General features: G+C 44.8%; 1 protein-coding gene across 2 annotated transcripts in view; it reads right to left on the minus strand.

The window, feature by feature from the left end:
* Positions 1-4103: 4103 nt before the first annotated feature.
* Positions 4104-24877, minus strand: part of EPHA10 (EPH receptor A10) — a 43096-nt gene continuing 22322 nt past the window's right edge. The window contains exons 6-17 of one of the 2 annotated variants that reach the window (XM_051987734.1): positions 21641-21774; positions 19610-19781; positions 19298-19406; positions 13799-13857; positions 13484-13609; positions 9990-10175; positions 9187-9248; positions 8474-8677; positions 8028-8177; positions 7475-7734; positions 7060-7164; positions 4104-6650 (exon numbers count right to left, since the gene is read on the minus strand). In XM_051987734.1, coding sequence (XP_051843694.1) covers positions 6536-6650; positions 7060-7164; positions 7475-7734; positions 8028-8177; positions 8474-8677; positions 9187-9248; positions 9990-10175; positions 13484-13609; positions 13799-13857; positions 19298-19406; positions 19610-19781; positions 21641-21774 — 1682 coding nt within the window. In that variant the 3' untranslated portion in view covers positions 4104-6535. Of the gene's footprint in view, positions 6651-7059; positions 7165-7474; positions 7735-8027; positions 8178-8473; positions 8678-9186; positions 9249-9678; positions 10176-13483; positions 13610-13798; positions 13858-19297; positions 19407-19609; positions 19782-21640; positions 21775-24877 lie in introns of those variants that run through there. The other variant, XM_051987733.1, reaches the window with a different exon arrangement.

The raw sequence follows: 24877 nt of genomic DNA on the forward strand, positions 1-24877 counted from the left end.
CTATTACCACTCACATGAAAGAGTGTTCCAAATCATTATTGATCAGAGAAATGCAAATTAAGACAACTCTGAGATACCACTACACACCTGTCAGATTGGCTAAGATGACAGGAAAAAATAATGATGAATGTTGGAGGGGATGCGGGAAAACTGGGACACTAATGCATTGTTGGTGGAGTTGTGAACGAATCCAACCATTCTGGAGAGTAATCTGGAATTATGCCCAAAAAATTATCAAATTGTGCATACCCTTTGACCCAGCAGTGTTTCTATTGGGCTTATATCCCAAAGAGATACTAAAGAAGGGAAAGGGACCTGTATGTGCCAAAATGTTTGTGGCAGCCCTGTTTGTAGTGGCTAGAAACTGGAAAATGAATGGATGCCCATCAATTGGAGAATGGCTGGGTATATGAACGTTATGGAATATTATTGTTCTGTAAGAAATGACCAGCAGGATGAATACAGAGAGGCTTGGAGAGACCTACATGAACTGATGCTAAGTGAAATGAGCAGAACCAGGAGATCATTATACACTTCGATAACGATATTGTATGAGGACATATTTTGATGGAAGTGGATTTCTTTGACAAAGAGACCTAACTGAGTTTCAATTGATAAATGACGGACAAAAGCAGCTACACCCAAAGAAAGAACACTGGGAAACGAATGTGAACTATCTGCATTTTTGTTTTTCTTCCCGGGTTATTTATACCTTCTGAATCCAATTCTCCCTGTGCAACAAGAGAACTGTTCGGTTCTGCAAACATATATTGTATCTAGGATATACTGCAACATATCCAACATATAAAGGACTGCTTGCCATCTAGGGGAGGGGATGGAGGGAGGGAGGGGAAAAAACGAAACAGAAATGAGTGCAAAAGATAATGTTGTAAAAAAAAAAAAAGAAATGTAAGGTGAAGGGACTGTAACAGCTTTGACGTTATTGTTCAGTTATTTCACTAGAATGGGCAATCAAGGCTAAACGTATGTCCAACACTTTTTCTCAGAGAGCAAACTTCCAATGTTTAGTTTTAATTTCTAGTACATTTTAGGAAGGAGTTAGAGATTACCGTAATAAAGGGACATTTGTGTGATGCATTGGGTGGAGGAACTGGGGATGCTTGGCGGAGAGAAAACTGGAGAGGTTTGGGAAATATATGAAATATCGATATGAGGAAAAGAAATTAGGGCCAAAAAGGCATATTTCAATTTAAGGACTAACTTGCTAGCAATCAGCGCTGTCTTGAGAGTAAGGGCTCTTGCTGAAGATGCTTAAGGGGAAAAGGAATGATATCTTATTTGTTGTGAATTTTCTGCCTTATGGCATGACTAAAGAAAGACATATTAGCCATTCCATAGCTCAGGAGATCAGGGCTTAAATTCTATTTTTCTTGCTTATTATGAAACAGGTCATTTAATTTTCGTGGGCCTCTATTTCTTGCATGATTATAAAATTTAATAAATTCCCTCAGTTGCCACTATACCTGGTAATCCCTAAAATATTGGTCCCCAGCAGTTAGTCACCAAAGGAATCCTTACCCAGAGCAGACCTCTCCACATTACAAATGCAATCCATAGGAGAATGGCGATAAGTGAGGGAAAAGAAATTGCAGCCTGTAGCTCTTCTGTCATCCGTGAAGAAGAAAACTTTAACCTTTTTATTTTTATTTATTTATTTTGGCAATTGGGGTTAAGTAGCTTGTCCAGGGTCATGCAATTAGTAATCTTCTCATGCCGTATTTGAATTCAGGTCCTCCTGACTTCAGGATGTATCCACTGCACCATCTAGCTGCCCCTTTAACTTTCTGATGCAACAGAAAGAAATAACCTTGTGGAAATAGCCACTGAATTTGAGATCAGGATGGTTGTGGTATACATGTTCAGTCATTTCAGTCATGTTCAAGGGTCTCTGACTCCAAGGATACTGGAGCGGTTTGCCATTTTTTTTCCAGCTCATTTTACAGATGAGGAGACTGAGGCAGATGAGGTTAAATGATTTGCCCAGAGCTGCACAGCTAGTAAGTGCCTCAAGTAAATTTGACCTCGGGGAAATGTCTTGCTGACTCCAGGCCACCCACTTTCCTGTCAAAATCAGACCTAGCTTCAGACACATGAGCCGACATTTACTAGTTGTGTAAGCTTGGGTGAATCTGCTCCCCTCCTGGGACTCAGTTTCTTCATTTGCAAAATAAAAGTAATAATAGCTTGCTCTTTGATAGTACTTAAAAGAATTATTCTCTTAATTTTACAAATGAGGAAACTGAGGCCCAGAGAGATTTAGTTCCTTGCCAGTGGTCACATTACTCAATCAGTGTTGGAACCAACTTCCTCCAGACCCCAAGTCCAAATCCCTTTCCACTCTTATCAATTAATAATTAATGGCTTCATTGATCACATTTGCACAGCCTGCCTATAATCTCATTGGATTATTGTATATTTTAAAGTATTTTCAGGGGAGTATTTATTTTAACATTATTAACTAGTTACAACCCCATTTTCTATTTGGCACAGGTTTATACAAGGCAGAGACTTGTTGCCTGCTCCTCCTCATAAATTCTTCTTGCTCTCTTCTTATAAAATGGATCTTTTACTCTCCCACCCAAACCCCAGCTCTTTCACACCAGGATTCTCCTAGTAATGCTGTGAATCATGTAGCTCCGTGATCTTGGATGAAATCCCAACCACAAGTAACCCAAAAGGTGTTGGAAAGACTCATGATAGGTGTAAACTTCTTGAAACATAAGGACTTATGTATAAGAAGAGCCTTATGAGACCTTAAGGCCAGGAGGTTCTAGGGGTGGGGAAGGGAGGGCCCAAATTAAGTCACTCTGAACCAAAGCATCTCGTCGTTTAGCCTTCCATGGGGCTTTGAAAGCCTACACGGTTCTGACACATCAGTGGAGGGAATGTCCCACAGTTTTGAAGTCACAGACTCAAACCAAAGGCACCTATGCTGTGGGATTAGCAAGGGAAATGGTGTAGCTATGTAGCAAGAATGAAGGGATGATTAGCAGAGGGACAGTGGCGATGCTATGGGAGGAAGGACTAACAAGGACATCTGAGAAATCATGAAAGACCCAGAGAAAGGCCTCCAATAGGCAGAGGATTTATGGATCAGGAGGCCAGCATCAGCATCTGCAGCCGTCAGGTTAGCAGAGGGACTGGTGCTCAGCACAGCCTCTGGGACGTTGTGCACTTAATGTTTTCTGATACATCCTTGACACCAGGATCAATTGCGGTATTTTCTCCTATTTTCTGCTCCATCAAGAGAAGATCCTGGATCTCTGACCTCTGCACTTGATGCTAGAGATGGGAGATGCTTTCCCAGCTGATTCCTTCTTTACTCACAGTCCCAACTAACAAGAATAGTCTGTGTTGTCCATTAAGGACCAAAGACGTTCAGCTTGGGAGGGAATCCTCTCATGGAAGGGGGTCCCTTTTCATTCTCCAGAAATCTTGATCCATCTTATGTTTTGAATGAAGTGGGAAAGAATTGCCTGGTAGCTTTCGCTGATTATGTGAGGAGTGTCTGATTCCTCCACTAGAAAGTAAATAGTACAGATACAGAAAACCTGTTCTTTGATAGTTTCTGCTCTAGTTTCTGCTTCCATTTCTGTATTCTCCAAATCAGCCATCAAGTTTAAATATGGCCTGAGGAGAGGAAAAGGCAGCAGTCAAGAATCAGGAGAAGGGAGGATTAGCCATGTTTGGCCTTTGCACCTTTGGCCTTTGCATACATAGCTAATACCCTCCTGAGTTCTGCAAAAGCTCAAAAAATACAAAAAAAAAAATGCCTAGATTTAGGGGAGGACTTCTAGGGGGAAAGCTTCTGCCTCTTCTCTAAAAGCTCTACAGGAGGCCCCTAATTAGTCAAAGCCCCACTTCAGTTATTCTTTGCACATAGAAAGTGCTTAGTGGATTGAATCACATAGAATTTCTCATCATCTCAACCCATCTCTCTGATCGTTGCTCTTAAGGATCAAAGATTTTAAATGATGCTTCCAATCCCTTTTAAAAAATACAATAATAAAAATTCTGACCCTGTGTATATCCTTCTGGGCCAGACCTCCTTCCCCCATCATCTTCCACAACAGGGACTCCCCTTTATTTCACAGTCCAGGTGTCCATATGTCTTTATTATTGCATGTAGCAGACAGGACCCCATAAATACAAAACATCTCCAAAATTAACCAAAGAAATCAAATCACAAAGAACTTCCCCACCCCATCACGCCCCACCCCTTCCGCCCCATTGGCTTACACTGTGGTGAAATTAACAACTTTCATATAAAAATAGATCTGTATAGAATGGGGGGGTGTATACCATGTATAACTGGGGGTATCATCACAGAGTCTCCGAGTAGGGGAGGGGGCCTCGGGGGACAAAGAGCATTTCCTACTCCCATTTCTTGCACGAGAATGTCCTTTATAGAACTTTTCCCCAAATCCAATTCCAGCATCCCCAATCCCCAAGTCCATTCCACCTTGGGACTGCTCTGATTGTCAGGAAGTTAGCTTCTGCCCCGCTCCTAACCCTGTCCTATGAAGCTGGGAGTGGGAGAAGACCCCCACTCGATTTCTCTTCTCTGGAACAGTCCTTCAGATATATTAAGATAGACTATCAGCCTCATCAAATCTTCTCCCAAGTTCTTTCAGCCCATCCTTAGATGTCACAAGCTACAGTCCAAAAGGTAGAACTCACTGGAACCCAGATCACACTCCTAGGCACCCGTAAATAGCTCCTATCCACAGAAAAGTCAGGGATATTTAGCCTTGGAGAAATGATATGACAGGGAGTGGGTGGGTATGGGACACTTTTTCTCTCGATGTAGACCCTTATTCCAAGCTCTGGGCTCCAAACTAATGACGGATTTTCAAATCTGCTGGTCTGTACTTGGACCAGTCAGGACTAGCTGTCCCCTCTTGCCAGCCTCCTGGCATTCTTCCCAGGCCACCTAAGTTCCCCCTCCCCAGCCTACTCCACTCATGCCAGCCTCTGAATTGCAGCTCATCTGTAACTCCCAAGCTGCCAAGATCGCTCCCAGCCAAGTGCCCTCCCTCCTGGCTCTCTCTATACCTGTCCTTCAAGGTCTAGCTCAGCTCCCACTTATTCTAAGAGGACTTCCCAGACTTTGCTCCTCTGGATCACTCTATCAGAGGACAGTTAAAGTCACAGAAGAAATGGGGACAGTCCTAAGGGTCAAAAAACCTTGTTTCTGATCCCAGTTATTCTACTGACTCAGCAACTTGGAGCAAGCTGCTTTCCCTCTCTGGGACTCACTTTCTCCGTCCATAAAATGGGAAGGTTGGACTAGGTTACCTCAGCTCTCTTCTAGGTCTGACATTCTCTGATTCTCTTCCCATACTCCCTGGAGTCTGGAAAATAGGGTTTTTATGTGCTGAGAACAAGTTCTTACCTGGGCCAGGTACAGGGGGGAAAAGGCAAAACCCTCGCTAGTTTATAAAGTTTAAAAATGAGAACCCTGTTTGTCTCCCTCCTCCCCCCCAAGGTTGGCAGCAGGAGTGTGGCAGATTCGGGGTGAATTACTCCAAGAGTAGGTCCTCTCTCACTCCAGGGTGAAAAGGAACTGGCAGCAACAAAGATGGACACTGGACTTGTTGAAGAACTTCCAAGGAGGCAGTGATATCTTTAAACAAGACAGATTCAAGTTGGTCTGGGAGTCAGGGGGATGGAGATGGTGGGAGTAGATGAAATGGCCCTGGTTGGTAGTTCTGACAAGATCCCAGGGGGAAGAGATGAACAGAAGACAGACAGAGAAGTGTCTCTATAAGCACCTGAGATTGGGGACCCTAAGACCAACCCTCAGGTTAGCTAGCTAGATCCCAAGGTTTTGGGGGCTGCTAACCAGTGCCCACCTGGTCTCCTCTCACGTTTCCGGCATAGGTTTTAGGAGAGCAGGGGGTTAGGGTGGGGAGGGGCACCATGGGAAGGTCCCTGTCTGGCCCATACTCCCAGGACTGGGTAGGACCAGAGAAGCAGATGTCTCTTCCAAAGCTTCAGCTACCTACCTCCTCAGTCCTTGAGTCTAGTCCCAAAGAGGGACCAAATCCCTTGTGTGTGGAAGAGAAAAGTGAATGGGTTGGGAGAAAAGAATGGAGAATGCTCACCATATGGACTTCCCAGAGCCCCTCATCTTTTCTTATAGGCCAGAGGGTCCCACAGGTTTGGGAATAAAGACATTTGTGAGATTAAGGGAAGGGGCGCTGGGAGTTAAGGGGCAGGGAGCTGCTAAGGGAACAGAGCAGGCTGGGACTGAGTAGGAGTCACTGGCCCTCTTCCCCCCACACCTGTTCTGCTCCTGCAGGCAGGCTCTGTACCCTGGGATCCACAGGGCCACAGGCTTAGAGTCCGGTGGCTTGAGGTCAGACAAGCTATCAGAAGCCCAAGGAGGCCACCGATCTCCGGGCTGTGTGTGATCTCCAGGTCACCTGGAGCCCAGCCAGAGGACAGGCTGAGAGTGGGCAGAGCAAAGCAGCCGGTGTCCTTGGGCCATGAGAGAAAGGGGGAATCCGGCTCACACCTGAACCCCTTGGCCTTGAAGTTCAATTACTCGTGCCCGAAGCATTCGAATGCCACTCAGGAGGATATCTCGATGTGCTCGAGGGAAGATTCCCAGACTGAACAAGTCACTGCGGATAAGAGAGGCAGGGTCTGTTCTGGGGGGAGACCCTCCGTCATCCCTGCCCTCTCCTCTTTCAGGATTCTCCTCCCTTCCCTCCCCATTCCCAGCTCCTTCCTCCCCAGGCAGGGTCCCACGCTGCCCTAAGGCCCTCTTCCCTCCTTGCCAAGTCTGGTTCCTGGGTCAGGGATAGGACCCACCTACAAGTATGGAGTACAGATGAGAGAGGGTCTCAGATGCTATCCCTATACAATTCTTAAACTTAAGGAATTTGTTCCTTAGAACACAGATGGCCAAGCTGTCCCCACTGAACTAAGGAGCCCCTAAGTGCCCAGAGCTCAAGCTGCCATCTCCCCCAGGTCAATCCCCAAGGATCCCCAAGGACCTCAGCCCCCTTTCTCCTATTTCCCAGGACTCACTCGAGATTCATCATGGCCACAGATTCCAGGCAGTCATAACCAGCAGCAGCAAACCTATCCTTGTACTGGTCCAAGTTCAGGGCCTCCAGCCACTCATCCACAGAACTGAAGGAAGGAAAAGGATGAAAAGTGCAATCGTACCGGGAGTCAGCGGCCAGGGGAGACAATGAGATGGAAGGAGGAGAGCCACCCGGAAGAAATGGGGTAGCAAGAAGCGTGGCACAGGTGAAAACACCACGGCTACACCTGGTATTCGTGATCGTATCCGGGATGAGCTTGAGGCAGACTGGGGGATGGCACCTCGGAGGGGATCACATTAGTGGTATTACTGGGGGCATCAGGGCCTGCAGGGCCAGGGGATCAGGAATGTGACTGGCAGGAGGTGGTATAGATAAGGGAGACTTGGGGGACATACCTGGGACAGGTGAGAGTGAGGATGTCAGGGACATATCTAGGACAGGTGAGGTTGTCTGGGACATATCTGGGGCAGGTGAGGGTGGCGCTTGGAGGAGTCTCTGGAGCTTCTGCCATTTTGCACAGGATATTATGGATCTGTGTGAACCTGGGTCGCTCCCTGGGGTCCTTCCTCCAACAATGGAGCATGAGCTGGTGCAGGGAAGAGGGGCAGCTCCGAGGAGCTGGGAGCCGGAAACCATCCTCAATGGCCTTGATCACCTGGACCCACAGTGTTGGATGGATGATCGCGGCCGTGTGCAAGAGAGGAAGACAGAAAAAGAGAAGGAAGAGAATCAAGTCCCTATTCCTCTCCTAGCAGACTTAGCCCTGGTACTTGGGAGGGGGGGGCAGAGTCCCAGGGCAGGGACCAGAGGATACCCCCAGGGGGAGCAGAGGGGCTCAGGGCAGGGATCAGGGGGTCCCAAAAGCAGAATGTTACTGGGAAGGGGAAACTGCCCGAGCTGCTGAGTTTTTATGCCCCCCACCCTAATCCTGGACCAGGGACCACTCACATCCTGGCTGGACATGTCCCAGTACGGCCGCTCTCCAAAGGCCATCACTTCCCACATGAGGATTCCAAAGCTCCACACATCGCTGGATGAAGTAAACTGGCCCAACTGGACGGTCTCGGGGGCAGCCCACAGAACCGGGCTCCGGCCACTCTGCAGGACCAGGCATAGAGACTCAATCGAAGGTCGGGACACTGTGTCCCCCGCCCCCTGGCCAAAGTTTCTCCGCCCCCACCCCTTGCCTTTACCAAACTGAAACCCTCGGCTCCCAGACACACCTGTCCTTCTCCCCAGTGAGATTAATCGTGACTGACACCTCGTCCTTTCCCATTCCCCCACCCTTGGAAATCCATACCTTCTGCTGATTCCCAAGCTGAGCCAAGCAGAAAGCCCCCCGGGCTAGGCTCATGCGCGGGGTACAGGTAGGGAGAGGAGAGAGATTGCCTCACCAAGGTAGTGTAGACAGCTTCGGCCTGGTCCTGCGGGCCCTGCCCAAAGCCCGAGATCTTGCAGTCCAGGCTGCTGCTGACCAGGACGTGACGCGCAGCCAGGCCGCGGTGGACGTAGCCCATCTCAGACAGGTATCGCATCCCCGACGCCACCCCCGGCAGCAGCCCCAGCAGCTGGCTCACGGTCAGCTGCCCATCGTACCTCTGGGGAAGCAGGAGAGGAGGGGCTGCCACGGCCCTGCCCAGCCCCCTCCCAGATCCGAACAATCCCCTTTCTTTGTAGACTTCTTGGATCCTTCCCTCCCCCTTCTTCCGTCCCCTCTCCCAGCCTGAGTCACTGTTATCCAGGGGAACAGTCTTCCTGGCCCCCTTCCCATGAGTGCCCAGGGAGCATACAGACCCACAGGGTCAGAGCAAAAACCCTGTAAAACCCAGGGCCAGACCCTCACAGTAACACTGATCACAACCACGCCATGGCCACGGTGATCATCATTTTCAAAGAATATTTAGATTCAAAGAGCACTTTCCTCATGGAAAAGTAGGGATGTATCATTGTATTCCCATTTTACAGGTGAGGAAACAGAGTCAGAGAGAAGAACTGACTTGTCTAGCTAAGAAGCGGCAGGCTGGCACATCACGGATCTAGCAGAACCTTCCTCCTCGGCTCTGGTCCTCCCAAGCCCGCAGCTCTGAGGGGAGGGTGAAGTACTCACCCTGAGGAAGTCATCCAGGGCCCCGTTGCCCATGTACTCAGTGACAATCATCATGGTGAGACCTAGAGCCAAGGAAAGCGGGCGGAAGCCCGTGCTTAACCAGTGTGTGATCACACAGCTTCCCTCCCCAGCCTCTGGTTCAGGGATCGGGGACCCGTCCCCGGCATCGGACCCCAGCAAGCACAGGGAAAAAGAAGGTAGACTTGGGGAGCCTATTGGAAAAAGGGGGAACGAACCCAGGAGCTCTGCAAGCAGGCTTTTAGAAAAAGTGTGATCACTACACGTATAGACTTAGGATTTTGAATTGGAAGAGATTATTAGAGGTCCTCAAATCCAATCACCTCATTTTACAGATGAGGAAAATAATCCAGAGAAGGGTCAGCACTTAGCCAAGGTCACATGGAGAGTCAATGACAGAGTGGGATTCAAATCTAACTCTTTGGATTTCAAAACACTAGAAAATTTAAAATCACCTTTTTGGTGGGTGGAATGCGGAGGTAAATCTTGCAGCCAAGGGAGGGGCCAGGGTTGTGGCTCTCTGGTGAAAGCACTGTCACCCCTAAGTTTCATCACCATGAGACAAAACTCTTATTGTCCTGTCTTGGTTACAGCTCTGTCTAAATAATCTAAATAAGAAGGAGAGGAGCAGGTGGAGGGCCTGGGGCTTGGGGGAGCTGGAATGGGTGAAGAAAGTCTGAGTAGAGGAGGATTCCTTTTTCAGATGATGGGTTCTGGACTTCAGTCCATAGGAAGAACGAGTGACATGGGTCAGGAGGTACCCAAGGGCGGGAAGTGCGACTTGCCTCGGGTGACAACTCCTTCCAGCCGGACAATATTGGAGTGGTCAAACTGACCCAGGGCACAGGCTGCTGCCAGGAAACGGAGCTTCTGCTTTTCTGAGGCGCCGTCCCGGAGAGTATGGACAGCCACCAGAAGCTCCCTCCCACCCGGCAGCCTCAGGCAGCCACTGCACAGGTCTCCAAACTGACCTGCGGGGGATGGCACAGCTCAGGAGCCAGCATCCAAGAGCCCAGGGGAAGGGGCAGGCTCCTCTCCGGCCCCTTCTCCATCTGCCCCTCCTCACCCCAACCCCCCGGCAGAGCAGCGGAGCCCACAGCTGGGCAAGCAGCAGGGAAAAGTCACCGCGATGAACACAAGCATCAGATGGTTTCCCATTTCTAAAACAAAGGAGGGCTTTGCTCACAATCAGTCCTGTCGAGTAAATAGCACAACGCCATAGGCTAGGCTCTCAGATCCGGAACCTAAGGGACCTCCCTCTAGTCCATCCCTGATGAATAGGAATTTCTTCTAATATAAACCCATTTTATAGGTCAGGAAATGAGTCTCCGAGGCTTGCCCACAGTCATTTAGCTATTGGAAGCGTCAGATGTTATAACTGAGGTCTGAGGGTAGGGGCAAAGCATTTTTGTTTGTGGGGCAAGGGGGAAAGCAGGGCTTGGGGGGGTGGAGACGGGGACAGGGCTGTGATTTATGGTGTGGCTTCTTTGGGGAGAAAGTGCATCTCAGAGCACTGAAAAGCTTCTATTCTGCTGAACGATTGATGGATGCAAGGGAGATGGTTGGGAATTAGATGGTGAAGGAACCCCACCTCTAAAGTTTCATCTCCATGAAACTAAACTCCATTCCTCTTAATTACAGCTCGGCCCTCTGGCTGAGAGTAAAGCAATAATTCCCACCCTTCCTCTCCTTCTTTCCACTTTGTCTTCCCCCTTTCTCCCTCCCTCTCCTTCTCCCTCTCCTCCCTCTCTCTCTGTCTCTCTCTCTCTCTCTCTCTTTCTCTCTCTCTCTCTCTCTCTGGCTCTCTCTCTCTCTCTGACTCTCTCTTTTTGTCTCTCTCTGTCTGTCTGCCTGTCTGTCTTTCTGTCTCTCTCTCTTTGTCTCTCTCTGTTTCTCTCTCTCTGTCTCTCTGTCTCTGTCTCTGTGTCTCTCTCTGTCTCTGTCTCTGTCTGTCTCTGTCTCTCTATCTCTGTTTCTCTCTCTGTCTCTCTTCTGCTCTTCTTCTCTCTCCCGTTTCCTTTTTCTCCTCCCTCCTTTCTTCCCCCTCCTTCTCTTCTTCCTTCTCTCTCTATTTCTCTCTCTCTCTCTGTCTCTTTCCCTCTCTGTCTCTATCTGGCTCTGGCTCTGGCTCTTCCTCTCTCTCTGTCTGTCTCTTTTCCTCCCTCTTTCTTCCTCATTTTCTCTCCCCCCCATATCATCTCTTTTCTCCCCATCTCCTTATCTCAGTGTCTCTTTCTGTATGTCTGTTTCTTTGCCCTCCACTATCCTTTCTCTTATATTGTGGAGATGGAAAGACCACAAGGAGTTGTGGGACATAATATAGTGAAACAATCGCCCTCAAGGAGCTTATATTCTATTGGAGGAGACAACATATACACAGATAAGTATAAATACATTTTTATATATAAATATACATATATGCATGTACGTTTATATGATATAAACGCACACACAGTTTTGTCCTACTTTCCATGATCCCATTTGGAGTTTTCTTGCAAAAGTTCTGGGATGATTTGCCATTTTCTCCTCTAGTTCATTTTACAGATGAGGAAATGGAGGCAAATAGATGCCCAGGATCACATAGCTATTAAGTGTCTGAGGCTGGATTTGAACTCAGGAAGATGAGTTCTATTCATCTAGCTGCCCCTACACACACACACACACACACACACACACACACACACACACACACACTCTTGGTTTTTTTGGATCCAACCTATGATCCATCTGTAATGAGAACCTCCAGTAAGGGCATTCCCATTATGCAGATTTGTGTTCGACAGTTTGGTGTTTTAGAGAATTACTTGGGGGCACTGAAAAGTTAAGTTGCTTAGCCAAGGTCACACAGTCAGTATGTACAAGAGTAAGACTTGAGAGTGCTCTAGTCACCTTTACAAAATAAATACAAGATAATCAATAATACAAGGTAAATTGTTGTTTGGTTAATTACAAAACAAATATGAGGCTGAGGTACTAGCAATTGGGGTGGGGGTGAGCTGATAGAAAAAAAATCTTATTTAGGAGATGGCACTTGAGCTATACTTTAAAGTAGGGATTGTAAGAATTAGAGGTGAAAAGGAAATGCATTCCAGGCATGGGGGACAGCTGGTGCAAAGGTGTACAGATGGGAAATGGAATGACATGTGCTTCCTCAAACTAGGTAAATTCTGTGTTCTTTGGCCACATATACAATGAAGAAAGGAAGAATTGGGGGAGAGATGCACAAGCCTCTTCTCTAGTACTTGGTGTATAAGGACTTATTGAGTAATATTGTGTGTCTTATTCTCCTAATAAACAATAAGCTCCCTTATGGTAGGAAGCATGTATTAGCTAAATGTCATATTTCCCACAAATCTTAGCACTGTGTTCTGAACATAGGGCATGTGTTTGTTGTAGCAAATACATGATATGATGAATGTTAAGTGCTTTGTAACCAATAATATTATGTAAATACTAAATCATGATAAGCAACTGATTTTAAACTACCTTATTAGAATTCACTTAAATACAATTCAATTGTGTTCACTCCGACACAAATTTATTAAACACCAAAAAAATGGTTGTTGAAAAAATGAAACTCAACAGTGCATGATTATAATAACTAAGCTAGGGTCCTAAGGGGAAATAACAAAGAATTCTTGCAGAAGTGGAGGACTATAGATGTGGAACAGGGCATACAAGCTCAGACTTGGTTGCTATGTTGACTAATTTATTGCTTTTTTCCATTTTTTATTACTATAAGGATTGCATCTCTGGGTCAGATATTAAGGAGAAGTATATTGGGAAATGAAAAGAATATAAGGACGAAAACGATTTTCCCTTTGAGACAATTGAGGTTAAGTGATTGCCCAGGGTCACACAGGAAGTGTTAAGTGTCTGAGATCATACTTGAACTCAGGTCCTCCTGACTTCAGGGCAGCTGCTCTATCCACTGCGCCACCTTGCTGCGCTGCCCCCAAAATGATTATTTTTTTAAAACAATTTGTTGAGTTGAATAGATAATTGAGAGCTGCAGTTCTGAGAGGGCTAGACCAAGACCAAGAATGACCAGAAGAAGTAGGCAATGGGGAGCCAGGGACAGACATATCTTCTCTCAGGAAAGGATTTTGGGTCTAGCTTTGGTCAGCTGGCTGACCTAGAGAAGATACCGCCTGAGTTTCCATGGAAACTAAATATCAAGTCAACTCTGTGCTCGTACACGCACATGTATGTGTACATGTATGTGTGTGTGTGTGTGCTAACCCAGGCTGGGCCAGGGCAGTGAGTGGGAGACACTTACCTGTGCCCATGATGCTGTGGACAGACACACTGGAGCTGTCCAGCTCTTTGGCAAACAGGTGCAAAGCCTGCATGGGATCAGCGCAGTTTTCCAGGTCAATATATGTCCGCCTCGTTGGGACTTTAACTGGTGAGGGACACAAAAGACAGATGTACCTTTAGGAGGAGCTCCTGCTCAGGAAGTAGCATCAGGGCAGGGGATGATGTCTCTGCATCCAAACCTGGGAGGGAATCCTCTCCCCCCCTCCCCACAAGCTCCCTGCCCTCTGCTGGGGATTGGGAAGAAGAGGTCATTGGAGGAGAGCCCCAGACTCACAGTGGAAGTAAAGCTCTTCATCATTGCCATCTCCAAGGCCTTTTCCATACCCGCACTGCCTGGGAAAGAGAGTGGGGAGCACTAAGGAGGGGTAGCATCCACCCCCCAGCATTGCCCAAACCCTAGACAGGCTTTTTCCTCACACACAAACACACACACACACACACACACACACACACACACACACACACACACTCTGTCAGTTACCCTAGACAGAGCACAGTTCCAGAAATCCATATATATTTGCCTGTGAATGGAGATTCAGAATGTCAGGACCAGAACAGACCTTAGAACAAAGGTCTCAAAACTTTTTTTTTTAATACTGCTCCCCCCCCATCAGTTACAACAACCACCCAGCATACATTTATGATTTCCCTACTTGTTTATTTATAAATTATAGGTCACAGATTTAGTGCTGGAAGGAACTTTGAAGTTATATGAATCCAATTCATTTAAAATATGGGAAAATGAATAATAATAATATCTAGAACTTATATGGAACTTTAAAGTTTGCAAAGTGACTTACAATTATCTCATTTAATCCTCAAAACAACTCTGGAAGGTAGGTGCTATCATTATCTCCCTTTACAGATGAAGAAACTGAGGTTAAATGCCCAGAATCACACAGGCATTAAGCATCTGAAGTTTTACTTAACTCAGGTCTAGCCTAACTCCAGGTCCAGTGTTCTAACCACTGTACCACCTAGCTATCTCTAAGGTATATAGAGACTGAAAATCCTGAGCTCAATAGGCACATAATGAATGTTTGACTTGAGAACTGATGCCATAAAAAAATTTCTGAGGGATATTAAGAAGAACGGGGACCGAGGATGGACTTTTAGGTAAGATCCCATTTAAATAATAAGTAACTGAAATTGAGTCGGAGAAGGGGAAAGGGAAAGGGGGTTTCAAGGGCAGAAGGCTAGCCAGACCATTGGTGTCACAGAAGTGACATAATCAACATCAGCATAGCTGATGTGGAGTGCTATGGGATGGGACAATGAGAACTGAGAAAATAGTCCTAGATTTAGCAATGAGGTAAGTGGTGCAATCCTGCTCTGGAAAGAGCCTCATCCTAATTCAAGCTCATCCCTACCAGCTCTAATTCTATTGCTCTTCAGCCCTTTGTGGCTAAACTTCTCAAAAAGACCTATATCTATAATAGGTGCTTCCACTTTCTTCTCACTCACTTCTTAATCCCTTACAATCCAGTTTCTGAGCTCATCATTCCACTAAAACTTCCTTCTCCAGTCACAAATGATTTCTTACTGGCCAAATCCAATAGCCTTTTCTTAATCCTCTTTCTCCTTGACCTCCTTTGAAATTATTGATCACTTTTCTCTTCCTGATACTCTCCCCTCTCTATTTGCTAGATCCTCATCCATATTCCACCTTCTAATCGTTAGATGAGCTCCCTTCTCTTCTCTATTTTATTTCACTTGATGATCTAATCAGCTTCCGTGGATTTAATGACCATCTCTATGCTGACAATTTTAAATGCTGATCTCTCTGCTGACCTCCAATCTCACATCTTCAATTGCCTTTCAGACATCTCAAATTGGATGTCCAGTAGACATCTTAAACTCCATATGTCCACACCAAACTCATCTTTTCACCTAAATCTTCCTTTACTCGTACCTTCCCTGTTACTGTAGAAGACAACACCCTCCTCCTAGCCCCTCAAGTTCATGACTGTCATCCTTGACTCCTTACTCTTTTCACAATCCCTTTTCCCCGTATCCAAGCTAGCTCTATTTCACTTTTGCAATATCTCCTGAACATGTTCCCTTCTCTCCTCTATCACTGTTACCTTTCTGATGCAGGTCATTTATTCCCTCACACCTGGATTATTGTAATAGCTTCAGGTGGCTCTGCCTCAAGTTTCTCTCCACTCCAATTCATCCTCCATAGAGACACTTAAAGTGATTTTTAAAAATTGTAGCTCCAACCATGTCACCCCCCCCCCAACCTCACTCAATACACTTCAGTGGCTTCTTATTGTCTCAAAGAGCAAATACAAAATTCTGTTTGGTTCAAAGCCCTTCATACCCTTCAAAACCCTCATAACATTTCCAGTTTTCTTACACATTACTTCTTGCCACGTACTCTTAGTTCCAATGACACTAGTCTCATTTCATTTCCATGAAGACACCTCATCTCTTGGTTCTGGGCATTTTCCTTCCTTTTCTTCCTTTCTCCCTGCCTCTCCCTCCCTCCCTATGCCTCTCTGCTTCTCTCTCTGTCTCTCTCTTTCTTTCTTTTCACAGTTGGGTTAAGTGACTTGCCCGGGGTCATACAGCTAGTAGGTGTCAAGTGTCTGAAGCCAAATTTGAACTCAGGTCCTCCTGACTCCAGGGCTAGGGTTCTATCCACAGGGCCCCTTATCTGCCCCTTCTCTGCATTTTCATTGGTTCTCCCCCATTTCTGGAATATTCTTCCTTCTCATCTCTGCCTACTGGCTTCCTTGGTGCCCTTCAAGTTCCAACTAAAATCTCATCTTTTACAGAAAATATTTCTCAACCCTTCTGAATTCTAGTGACTTCTCTCCAATTTCCTTTTTATTCTGGATGTAGCTTGTTTGTCTACATTTCTTTGTTTATTGTCTCCCACGTAGAAACTCCTTGAAGATAGGATCTATCTTTTGCCTCTTTGTTTGTGCTTGGTACCTAGTTGGCATTTAATACATGTTTATTGACTAAGTCCCTTGGCTTCTCTGGGCTTGTGTTTTCAAATCTGTAAAATAAAATGATTGCTCTAGATACCCTAGAAGTCCCTCCCAGTTCTATGATCCTATACCTCCCCAGAGAATCATTTCGGGTAGTGCTGTGGATAGAAGCCAGACTATGGGGGGTTCGAGAGCAGAGCAAATGATGAGGAAGTGGAAGCTGATACACAGGAATTCTTGGAGTCTAGAGATGAAGGGATAGAGATGGCAGCTCAAGGAGGTGAAAAGGATTAAGCAATCTCAGAAAGGGAGACCCAAGTACATTTATAGACAGTGGAGAAGGCACCCACTAAAAAGAGAAGGTTAATGGGAAGAGGGAGACACCATCATGTGGTAGAAAGATAAAGTCCCAGTTCAATTCCTTGTGATCTGTGTGACTTGACAGAAACGACTTCCCTTTTCTTTTCTGTAAAATGAAGTATTGATCAGAAAGGTCACTTTCAGTTCTGATTTTTTGATTCTCTGACTGGCTGATGGATTTGAAAGGGGAAAGGAGGGGATGGAATCAATAGGATATTATCACCTCTTTCTCTGAGACAGAAGGAAAATATGAGCGAATAGGGCAAAAGTTTTGAGGTGGGTATGAAGGTGTCCCAGTGAACACCTCCTAAACTGGAGAAGGAGATGGGATTGGGAGCTTAAACAATGAGAAAGAATGTATCTTGAACTTAGTAGCTGCTCAATAAAGTTTCCAAATAGAGTTGGAAAATCTTGTGTTGTTCTATCTATAATCCCTTTATAAGCAGGGGCCTGATCTGTTTAACACTTTACCCAGCCCCCAGTGAAGCCTTTAAAATGCTTCAGGTGATGTCTATATTCTCCTCCCCCCACCCCCCAGCTGTTTCTCTTTTCTGTCTCCATGTTTGCCTTCCTTTTCCGCTTCAAATGATTCCCTGAGCTTCCCTGGCTATGAGACACTTTCCCCATTTGGGGCTGTTTAATCTTGCTCTGATTTGGGAACATTCCCAATTACAGGCTGTTAGGCTGCGGTGTCTGTCTGAGTAAGGCAGCCTCTGTTCTCCCCACCAACCCTGAATGGGGAGGGGGAGGCTGGGGAAAGTGGGAAGGGGAGCTCAGAATCTGGCCAAGTGACTTTGAAGTCGGCATAATTATCCGATTCAGAGACTTCCCCGGGCAGCAGCGCGCTCATCGCAGCTGTCTCCAGCTTCCCCAGCCTCCGGGAGGAGAATGCTGTTTTCCCCCTGGACCTTCCACCCCTTGCCGTACATGCATGTGTGCACACAAGCACCGAAACGTATACACACCCAGTGGGAAAAGCTGCGGCAGGTTCTTTGAAGTGCTGGCTTTTCTAGCAGCCCCCTAATCCAAACAGCTTCAGAGAGAAGAGAGAAGCTCCATATCTGGATTGAAGCACTGTCCCCCAGGGTTACAACATCACATACACGCTTAGAAGCTCAGCAAAAGCTTTGGACCATCAGCCTGGCTAACAAGGGTCTCTCTCAATTCATCAGTCAAGTATTTAAGTGCCTGCAGGGTGCCAACCACTGTGCTAGTCCTGGTCGATGGGTAAACAAAATCAAAAAGCAAGTGGTCCCAGGTACCTTGGATAGTACCTTGTATTGAATCTATTCAAGGAAACTGAGCCTCTGCTACTGAAGCTGGGTCTTTCCCCCCACCCCCCAGTCTGTATTCCCCCTCTCCTGGCAATAGCATCCATTAATCTCCATTTTGATTATAAACCCTCTCCCTTCCTGTGCTAATCCCACCTTCCTTCCACCTCCTTCACTGTTTCTCCCTCCCTAACTGCAGCTTTGTCCAGGAGTCAGGGAGGGAAGGCACAATTCCTATTCTCTTAACAAGATTCCTAATTTTCTGCTATAAACTGCTGCAGAATTTGCATCTGCCCTGATTCCTACCTCCGCATGCCCTTGTCCTTTCCCGTATTCCCAGCCTTTTACACACAGAAGAACTGCAGAATGGCAAAGCTGTGAGGAACCACTGAAGCCCTAAGTTCTCACCATAGCCCAGTGAGAAATGACCAGTAAAAGAGGAAGAACTAAAATGAAAAGCAAAGTATCCTCCCTCTCAGCCTAGGGCTCTTTTCCACTGTGGGTTTCTGGCCCCGAAGAGCCTCCCATCACATTTATTTTCAGGATTAGTTCCAAGGCTTGCCCAGGAACCGGGAGCTCATTTCCCTTGGGGACCTGTGACCCTCTGAAGCGAATCCTAATCACTATGAGCAGTAGCCCAGGAAGGCTGAGTGCACCCTCCCTGTGCCTGCTGAAGCCTACAGGCTGTTAACGATTTAAGCAGCCAAATCCCATCCTTCCCAGGGAGTAGAGGGAAGGAGGGGGGAAGGGATGGATAAATTTATTCTTGCATCCCTGCATCTGTGTGCCTGCATGTTCAAGTCTATGTGAGCATGAACATCATACTTAATTATGAATTGTATTCTACGTAAAAGTACATGCTAAGATGCAATACGCTCCCAGGGGTCTTGGGCGCTACCCATATAAAAAACCTGAGAATGTGCAAGCTGAGAGAGACTCTGAAGCCCACCCTCCTCATTTTACAGATAAGAAAACAGGCCCAGAGAAAGAAGACTTGAAGAGGGACAACACTGGTTAGGAAAGTTGAAATCCCCAGTCCAGAAATTTCCCCAGCATTGCATCTCAATTCTGTGTCTCGAGTTTGCTTATGCACATTTGTATGTATTATAGGGTACATGGGGCAAAACTGAGTCTCTACACACTCCCATTCCAGAGACATCAGACTAGAAGGAAGTATGGGTTTTTAGAAAGGGAGCCACTTACCTCTTCCAAATGGCTAGAGAGCTGAGCCCGAAGCCAAGGATGAGCAGGGCAGCTACAGCGACTATGACAGCAACCACCACAGGGTTCTGTTTTCTAGCCCTTGAACCAGCTTTGATGGAAGAAGAAGAAGGATTGGGCAGTGGGTAGGGGGCTGGATGAGGTCATTAGCCCAAAGTAGACCCCAGACCACATTCAGCCCCTCAGAGGCTTGCCCTGCCCTACCTCCCTCCCAGAGTCTTCCTCCCATTTCTCTTCTCCCTTGGGGACTCCTTCTTCCCCAACTTCCCCCCCTCCTCCCCCACCAATACTTACCTTCCACCAGAGTCTCTACTTCTATGCTGGGAGTGAAGTTTCCAACTTCGGGGGAGAGGGAGGGAGAGGCAGCTCGGATCTGGAAAACGTAGAGCGTCGCTGGCTTCAGGTTATTGACGGTGACAGCAGGAGCTCCTGTCCGGACAGTGGCATAGGTCTGTTCCCTCTGGCCCTGGGTGAGGGAGGAAGGGAGCAAGAGTGGCCTGGTGTCCATGAGATCTGGCTCAGCTTCCCAATAAAATGGCAGATCTTCATCTCCTTAGAAAGAGATGGAGGCTTCTTTGCAGGGCTGGGGGATCATGGGGGTCAGATGTAACCAATGTTTTTCTTTATTTTCTTTCTTCTTTAATTTAAAGTTTAAGGAGAAAAGGTTCACTGATAGAGACAGGGGAAGGATATATTTCAAAATGAATTGTTAAAAAATAAAGGCATTAATGATTTTTTAAAAAGAAAACGAGGAAGGAAATAATGTTGGAGGAGAGCACATGCTGTTAACAAAAGTGGTGGAAAGACGGCTACAGGGTGAGGGAAAGCTATTCATTTCAGGTCTACAGAGGGGGTGGTTGAGGAGCTGCAGAGAGAAAGTAATGTTAGCCCGATTTCGGATTAAAAACAACACAATTTTCCCTCCCTGCACCTCCCCCCACTCTCGTACACATTTAGATACAACTAAATCCCTGAATCCAAGGACAAGACTTTCCTCTCATACCTTTTCTTCACACAACACTGTGTATTAGGGGTAAAGACCCCAAAGGCAAAAGAAATCCCATCCAGAGCCTTAGAACAAAAAGTTGGCCACCAGGGGTAATCTTTTTTGGCCAAAATAACTCCTTATATTTTGTAACTCAAGAAATAATTCACAAATGTTTTGAAGTCCTAGAATCAGAAGTATCTCCCTCAGTTTTCCACCTTCCCTATGGAATTGTACATGTAGTAGATACTTAATAAAATTCATTTTTATTGAAGTTAAAGTTGTCAAAGATGAGGAGGGCTTAGACTTTTGCCCTAGGGCAACTAAGATAGTGAGGAAGACGTGGAGAAGGGGAGGGGAGGGAGAAAAGTTGATTAGTGAGAAGGCTATGGGAGCTAATCATCAGAGAAAATTGCTTAGGTAAGTTGATTGATTAGTGATGGCCCATTAAGGCATTTTCAAGTCAAGTAAAATGGAGAAGGAAAGCGTTTATCTCCATAATTCCAGGTGATCCTTGTAACACCAATGAATCAGAGTCCATCTAGTCTACCTCTACCTCACTTCAGCATCCCCAACAAAAGGCCATCAAGCCTCTGTTTCAAGACTTCAAGGGGTGATTGATGGCACACTATCCCTCCTTTAGACAGGTATGATTGTTTAAAGATTTTCCTTCTACTGAACTGAAATCTGCCTCTCAACTTCCCTGCATTATTTCTCATTTTTCTCTCTGGAGATCAGCAGAAACCTAATGTCTCCTTACATATATGTGTGTATGTATTATATATATGACTTTTTAAACATGGCTATTGATTTTATATCACAATCCTTATTTCTGGAAATATTCCTCTGTACTTCCCAAAACTGAACTCTATCCTGTAACAACAACAAAAATAATTCAACAAAATACCCACTATAAGGACAATGTATACAGCATTTTCCCTTAGTAGTCCTCTGCCTTTCCACAAAAAGGAGGGAAACCCCCGGATATATTTGAAACAGGTGGTCCTATTACTCTAATCCTCAAAGTTTTGTCATCATCAAGCTAAATATTACCACTTCCTTCAAAAAGATGACATGATCTTTAATCCTCTCTTTATAATTCCACAAATGTTTATTAGGTACCTATTATGTACAGGACTCTGTACTAGCCACAGGACATACAAAGGTGAAAAGGGGCATAGTTCTTCCCTCAGGGAACATCTAACCTGGTTTTCTGCTTCTTCAATCTATGAGAGCCCGACCATAGGAAGTTAAACTGTGTAGGAACCCCACCCTGCTCACCCTGTACCCATCCTAAAGAAAGTACCTCAATAACAAGTGGAAGAACAATCTGGACTTACCTTCTCAAAGTACTGAATTTCATATTCAGTGTTGTTGGTTCCTGGAGCCCCTGGGAACCCTGGTTCCTCCCAGGAGAGGGAGACACTCTTGGGTTCCACTCGGTCTGGATGGATCTCAGTCACTCCACTGGATACTGGAAGATGAAGAGGGATATGGGGTATGAGAGTCCCTGGGGAAGGTGTAGGATTGAAGAACAACTGCTAGGGGATGAGCATATGCTGTGTGGGGAGTTCTGAAATGTTGGCAGCTGCTTGTGAGAGAACATGTAGAGTTAGTTGAACCAGGCAGAAACTGAAGAGGATGGCTGAGGGGCCCTCATCTGAAAAGACTGAATAGTAGGTCAGTCTGAATAATCCTTCCTTCTTTGACCCCAAACCAAACCCATCTCTACTTATGGTGGTAATACCACTCTCAAGCCTTACTCACTGAGTAGTTGAGCTCAGACTAGCCTGAGGACCTAGGAAGGATAAAAAGGACCAGAAATTGGTGGTTCCCTTAATTAAATCAGCATGTAAATGACTAAACATAATTAATGGCAAGTCTGGAATCTTCAGACTTCAGTAAAATCAGTTTCTATGTGAAGGATTCTTAAAAGTTCAAAGAGCTCTGGGATCTCATTGATTTTGAAGTTTCTTGAAATAATGAAAATAAAAACCCAGCATTCCTGACTATCCTGTATCATTCTTGCCCATATTTAAAATTCTTGACTAGATCCATGACTTTATTTGGGAGTTTCCTCCCACCACTCCAATCCTGAATCTGAGACACTCATACATGTCCTTTCAAAGTTTGGCCAATAGGGGTCCAACCAACATATTGACGGTGTTCTTTGCTTTCTTCTGATGTCTGAGTGCACCTGTGGAACATCTGTAATTCTTTGCTTGTACCAGTCACAGACTGGTCCATCTATTACATCTTTTTGGGGATATCCTTGACTTCTGCTATTCTACAGAATTCCTCACTAGTTAGATGCTCACACCAACCATGCATCTTTGCCTTGCCTTCTGTGGGGTGCTCACCTTTAGTTCTTCAGAAGCTGTGGTGTTCCAGGTCTTACTACTATATAGCAACACTGGTAAAATATTTATATTGAAAAGAAGTGTCTTTGGTATTATGAGAAACTTGAGGTCAGAGTGTTTTGTGATTTTTCCAAAGCAATCCACCTTTCCGTCCTCTATTTTTCCAATTCTAGGCCCAGTTTATTGTTCATCTCTACTGTCTATACCATTTATGTTTAATATAGATATATCAACATTTATATATGTGTACATATAGATATATGCATATGGCTATATTGTTGGATAAAATCTATAGGGTGTTCCTTAAGATCCATGTTGTAATCTGGGAAATTCTTCCTCCATTTGGTTTTTTTCTGTATAGATGGTCAGCCCAGGTTCCTTTAAATGATTTATCTCTTCTATTGAAGTCCTACAATGTCTCATTGTTTGATGTAATCAGCATGTTGTCATAGGCAAACAGGAGCATTTGAAGGACCTCACTATGCATAAGGAATCCCTCTTCTACCTGGCCTCTCAGCTACAAACAACATCCCAATGGTAAATATCTTTGTTGAGCATCATTGTATTATCTATGTATTCCCACTGATTCAAGTAAATCTTATTGATTTGGAATAACGCAAATCAAAATTCAATCATTCCTGATCATCCTGTGTGATTTTTGCCAACACAGACCATAGCATATCAGCGCCAACCCTATGAAACAATTAATTATACATGTCTTGTTTAATATTTTCAGATTGTCTTTGAACAAGGTTTATATTGGTGAGTGTATCTTCTTTGAAATATTAAATGATCTTGATTATATGAATGGGAGACTTTTTATTGTTTAATCATTTTAGTTGTATCCCACTCTCTGTGGCCTCATTTTGGGTTTTCTTGGCAAAGATACTGGAGTGATGTGCTATTTCCTTCTCTAGCTCATTTGACAGATGAGGAAACTGAGGCAAACAGAGTTAAGGGATTTGCCCAGAGTCACACAGCTGCTGTCTAAGGCTAGATTTGAACTGAGGTCTTCTTGACCTGGTTGATCAGACATCCAGGTCTGATGTTCAATCCACTATATTTATTACCTTGTTGTAAAAGAGTCTATTAGGAAATGTTTTGATCAATTTAATTGAATGCCTTTTTTTGTAGTCAATAAAAATAAGCACAATTGGCTCTCATACCTTCTATATCTCTCACTTAATTGGGAGACAAAATAATATAATCCAAAGGCAACTTGTTCTCTAATAATACTCTCATAAAGGATGCTCTCAATTTGTGCTTAGATGATCCTCGTAAAGATTTTTTTTTTATGAAAGAGATTGTAGGTTTTATACATGGGTAGATCATATTTTTCTCAGTAATTTTTTTGTGATCAACAAGACCTAAGAGTTTTTCCCTATCTTTACCATTTTCCCCTTCTTTAGATACCGTGTAAATTGGTTCCTAGATTCTCCTCACAATTGTATCACTTCTAATAATATAATATACTTAATCCAATCCAGGTGCTTTTCTGATATTTGTTCTCTTTAATGCCATTCTTCATCCTCTTTTAGGATGTTAGGATCTAAAGGAATGACTCCACTTTCCTGGATGAAGAAAAACTTGTAGTAATGATTTTTGTAAAATTTTCCATTTTTCTTGTTTATTGTTAACTTTCTTTTTTATCCTTGAATGAAAGTATGACTTTACTTAGATATTTTGCTTAGTGGGTTACTCAGCAAGCTTGTTTTAGTCTGGGTTTACCTTCCACTGCTTCCTTTTGCTTTAAAAGATTAGATATTTTCTACAATTGTCTATCATCCCCCTTTGTAAGATGTTAAAATTGGTTTATTTTAACCTGATATTATCTTTTGCAACTTTCATTCTCTACCAGGCAAAGAAGTCAAATGTTTTGGGGGTACTTTCCATACTCTTTTGGAATCTATGTTGTAGCAATTTATATTGCCAAATTTGTCTGATTAATGTACATTAACTTCTATACTGCTATAGTTATATATAACATATAGTTGGTGCTGAAGTCATGCCTGTTGTCCATTTCCCACTTTCAGTTTCCATAGCTTATTTAAATAATTTAATATTAAATCTCCTTAATTGTGTACCACATCCTCTTCTCATTACTATTCCTTCTTCTTGTCTCCTATAAATTCTGATCTTATGTCTAAGTAGTTGATGTTCTGACAGTGCACAGAGAATTGATTAAGGGACAACTTTTACTTCCATAATAACTCTCAT

The sequence above is a fragment of the Antechinus flavipes genome, chromosome 3 (genome assembly GCF_016432865.1).
Source record: "Antechinus flavipes isolate AdamAnt ecotype Samford, QLD, Australia chromosome 3, AdamAnt_v2, whole genome shotgun sequence".
Taxonomy (NCBI): domain Eukaryota; kingdom Metazoa; phylum Chordata; class Mammalia; order Dasyuromorphia; family Dasyuridae; genus Antechinus; species Antechinus flavipes.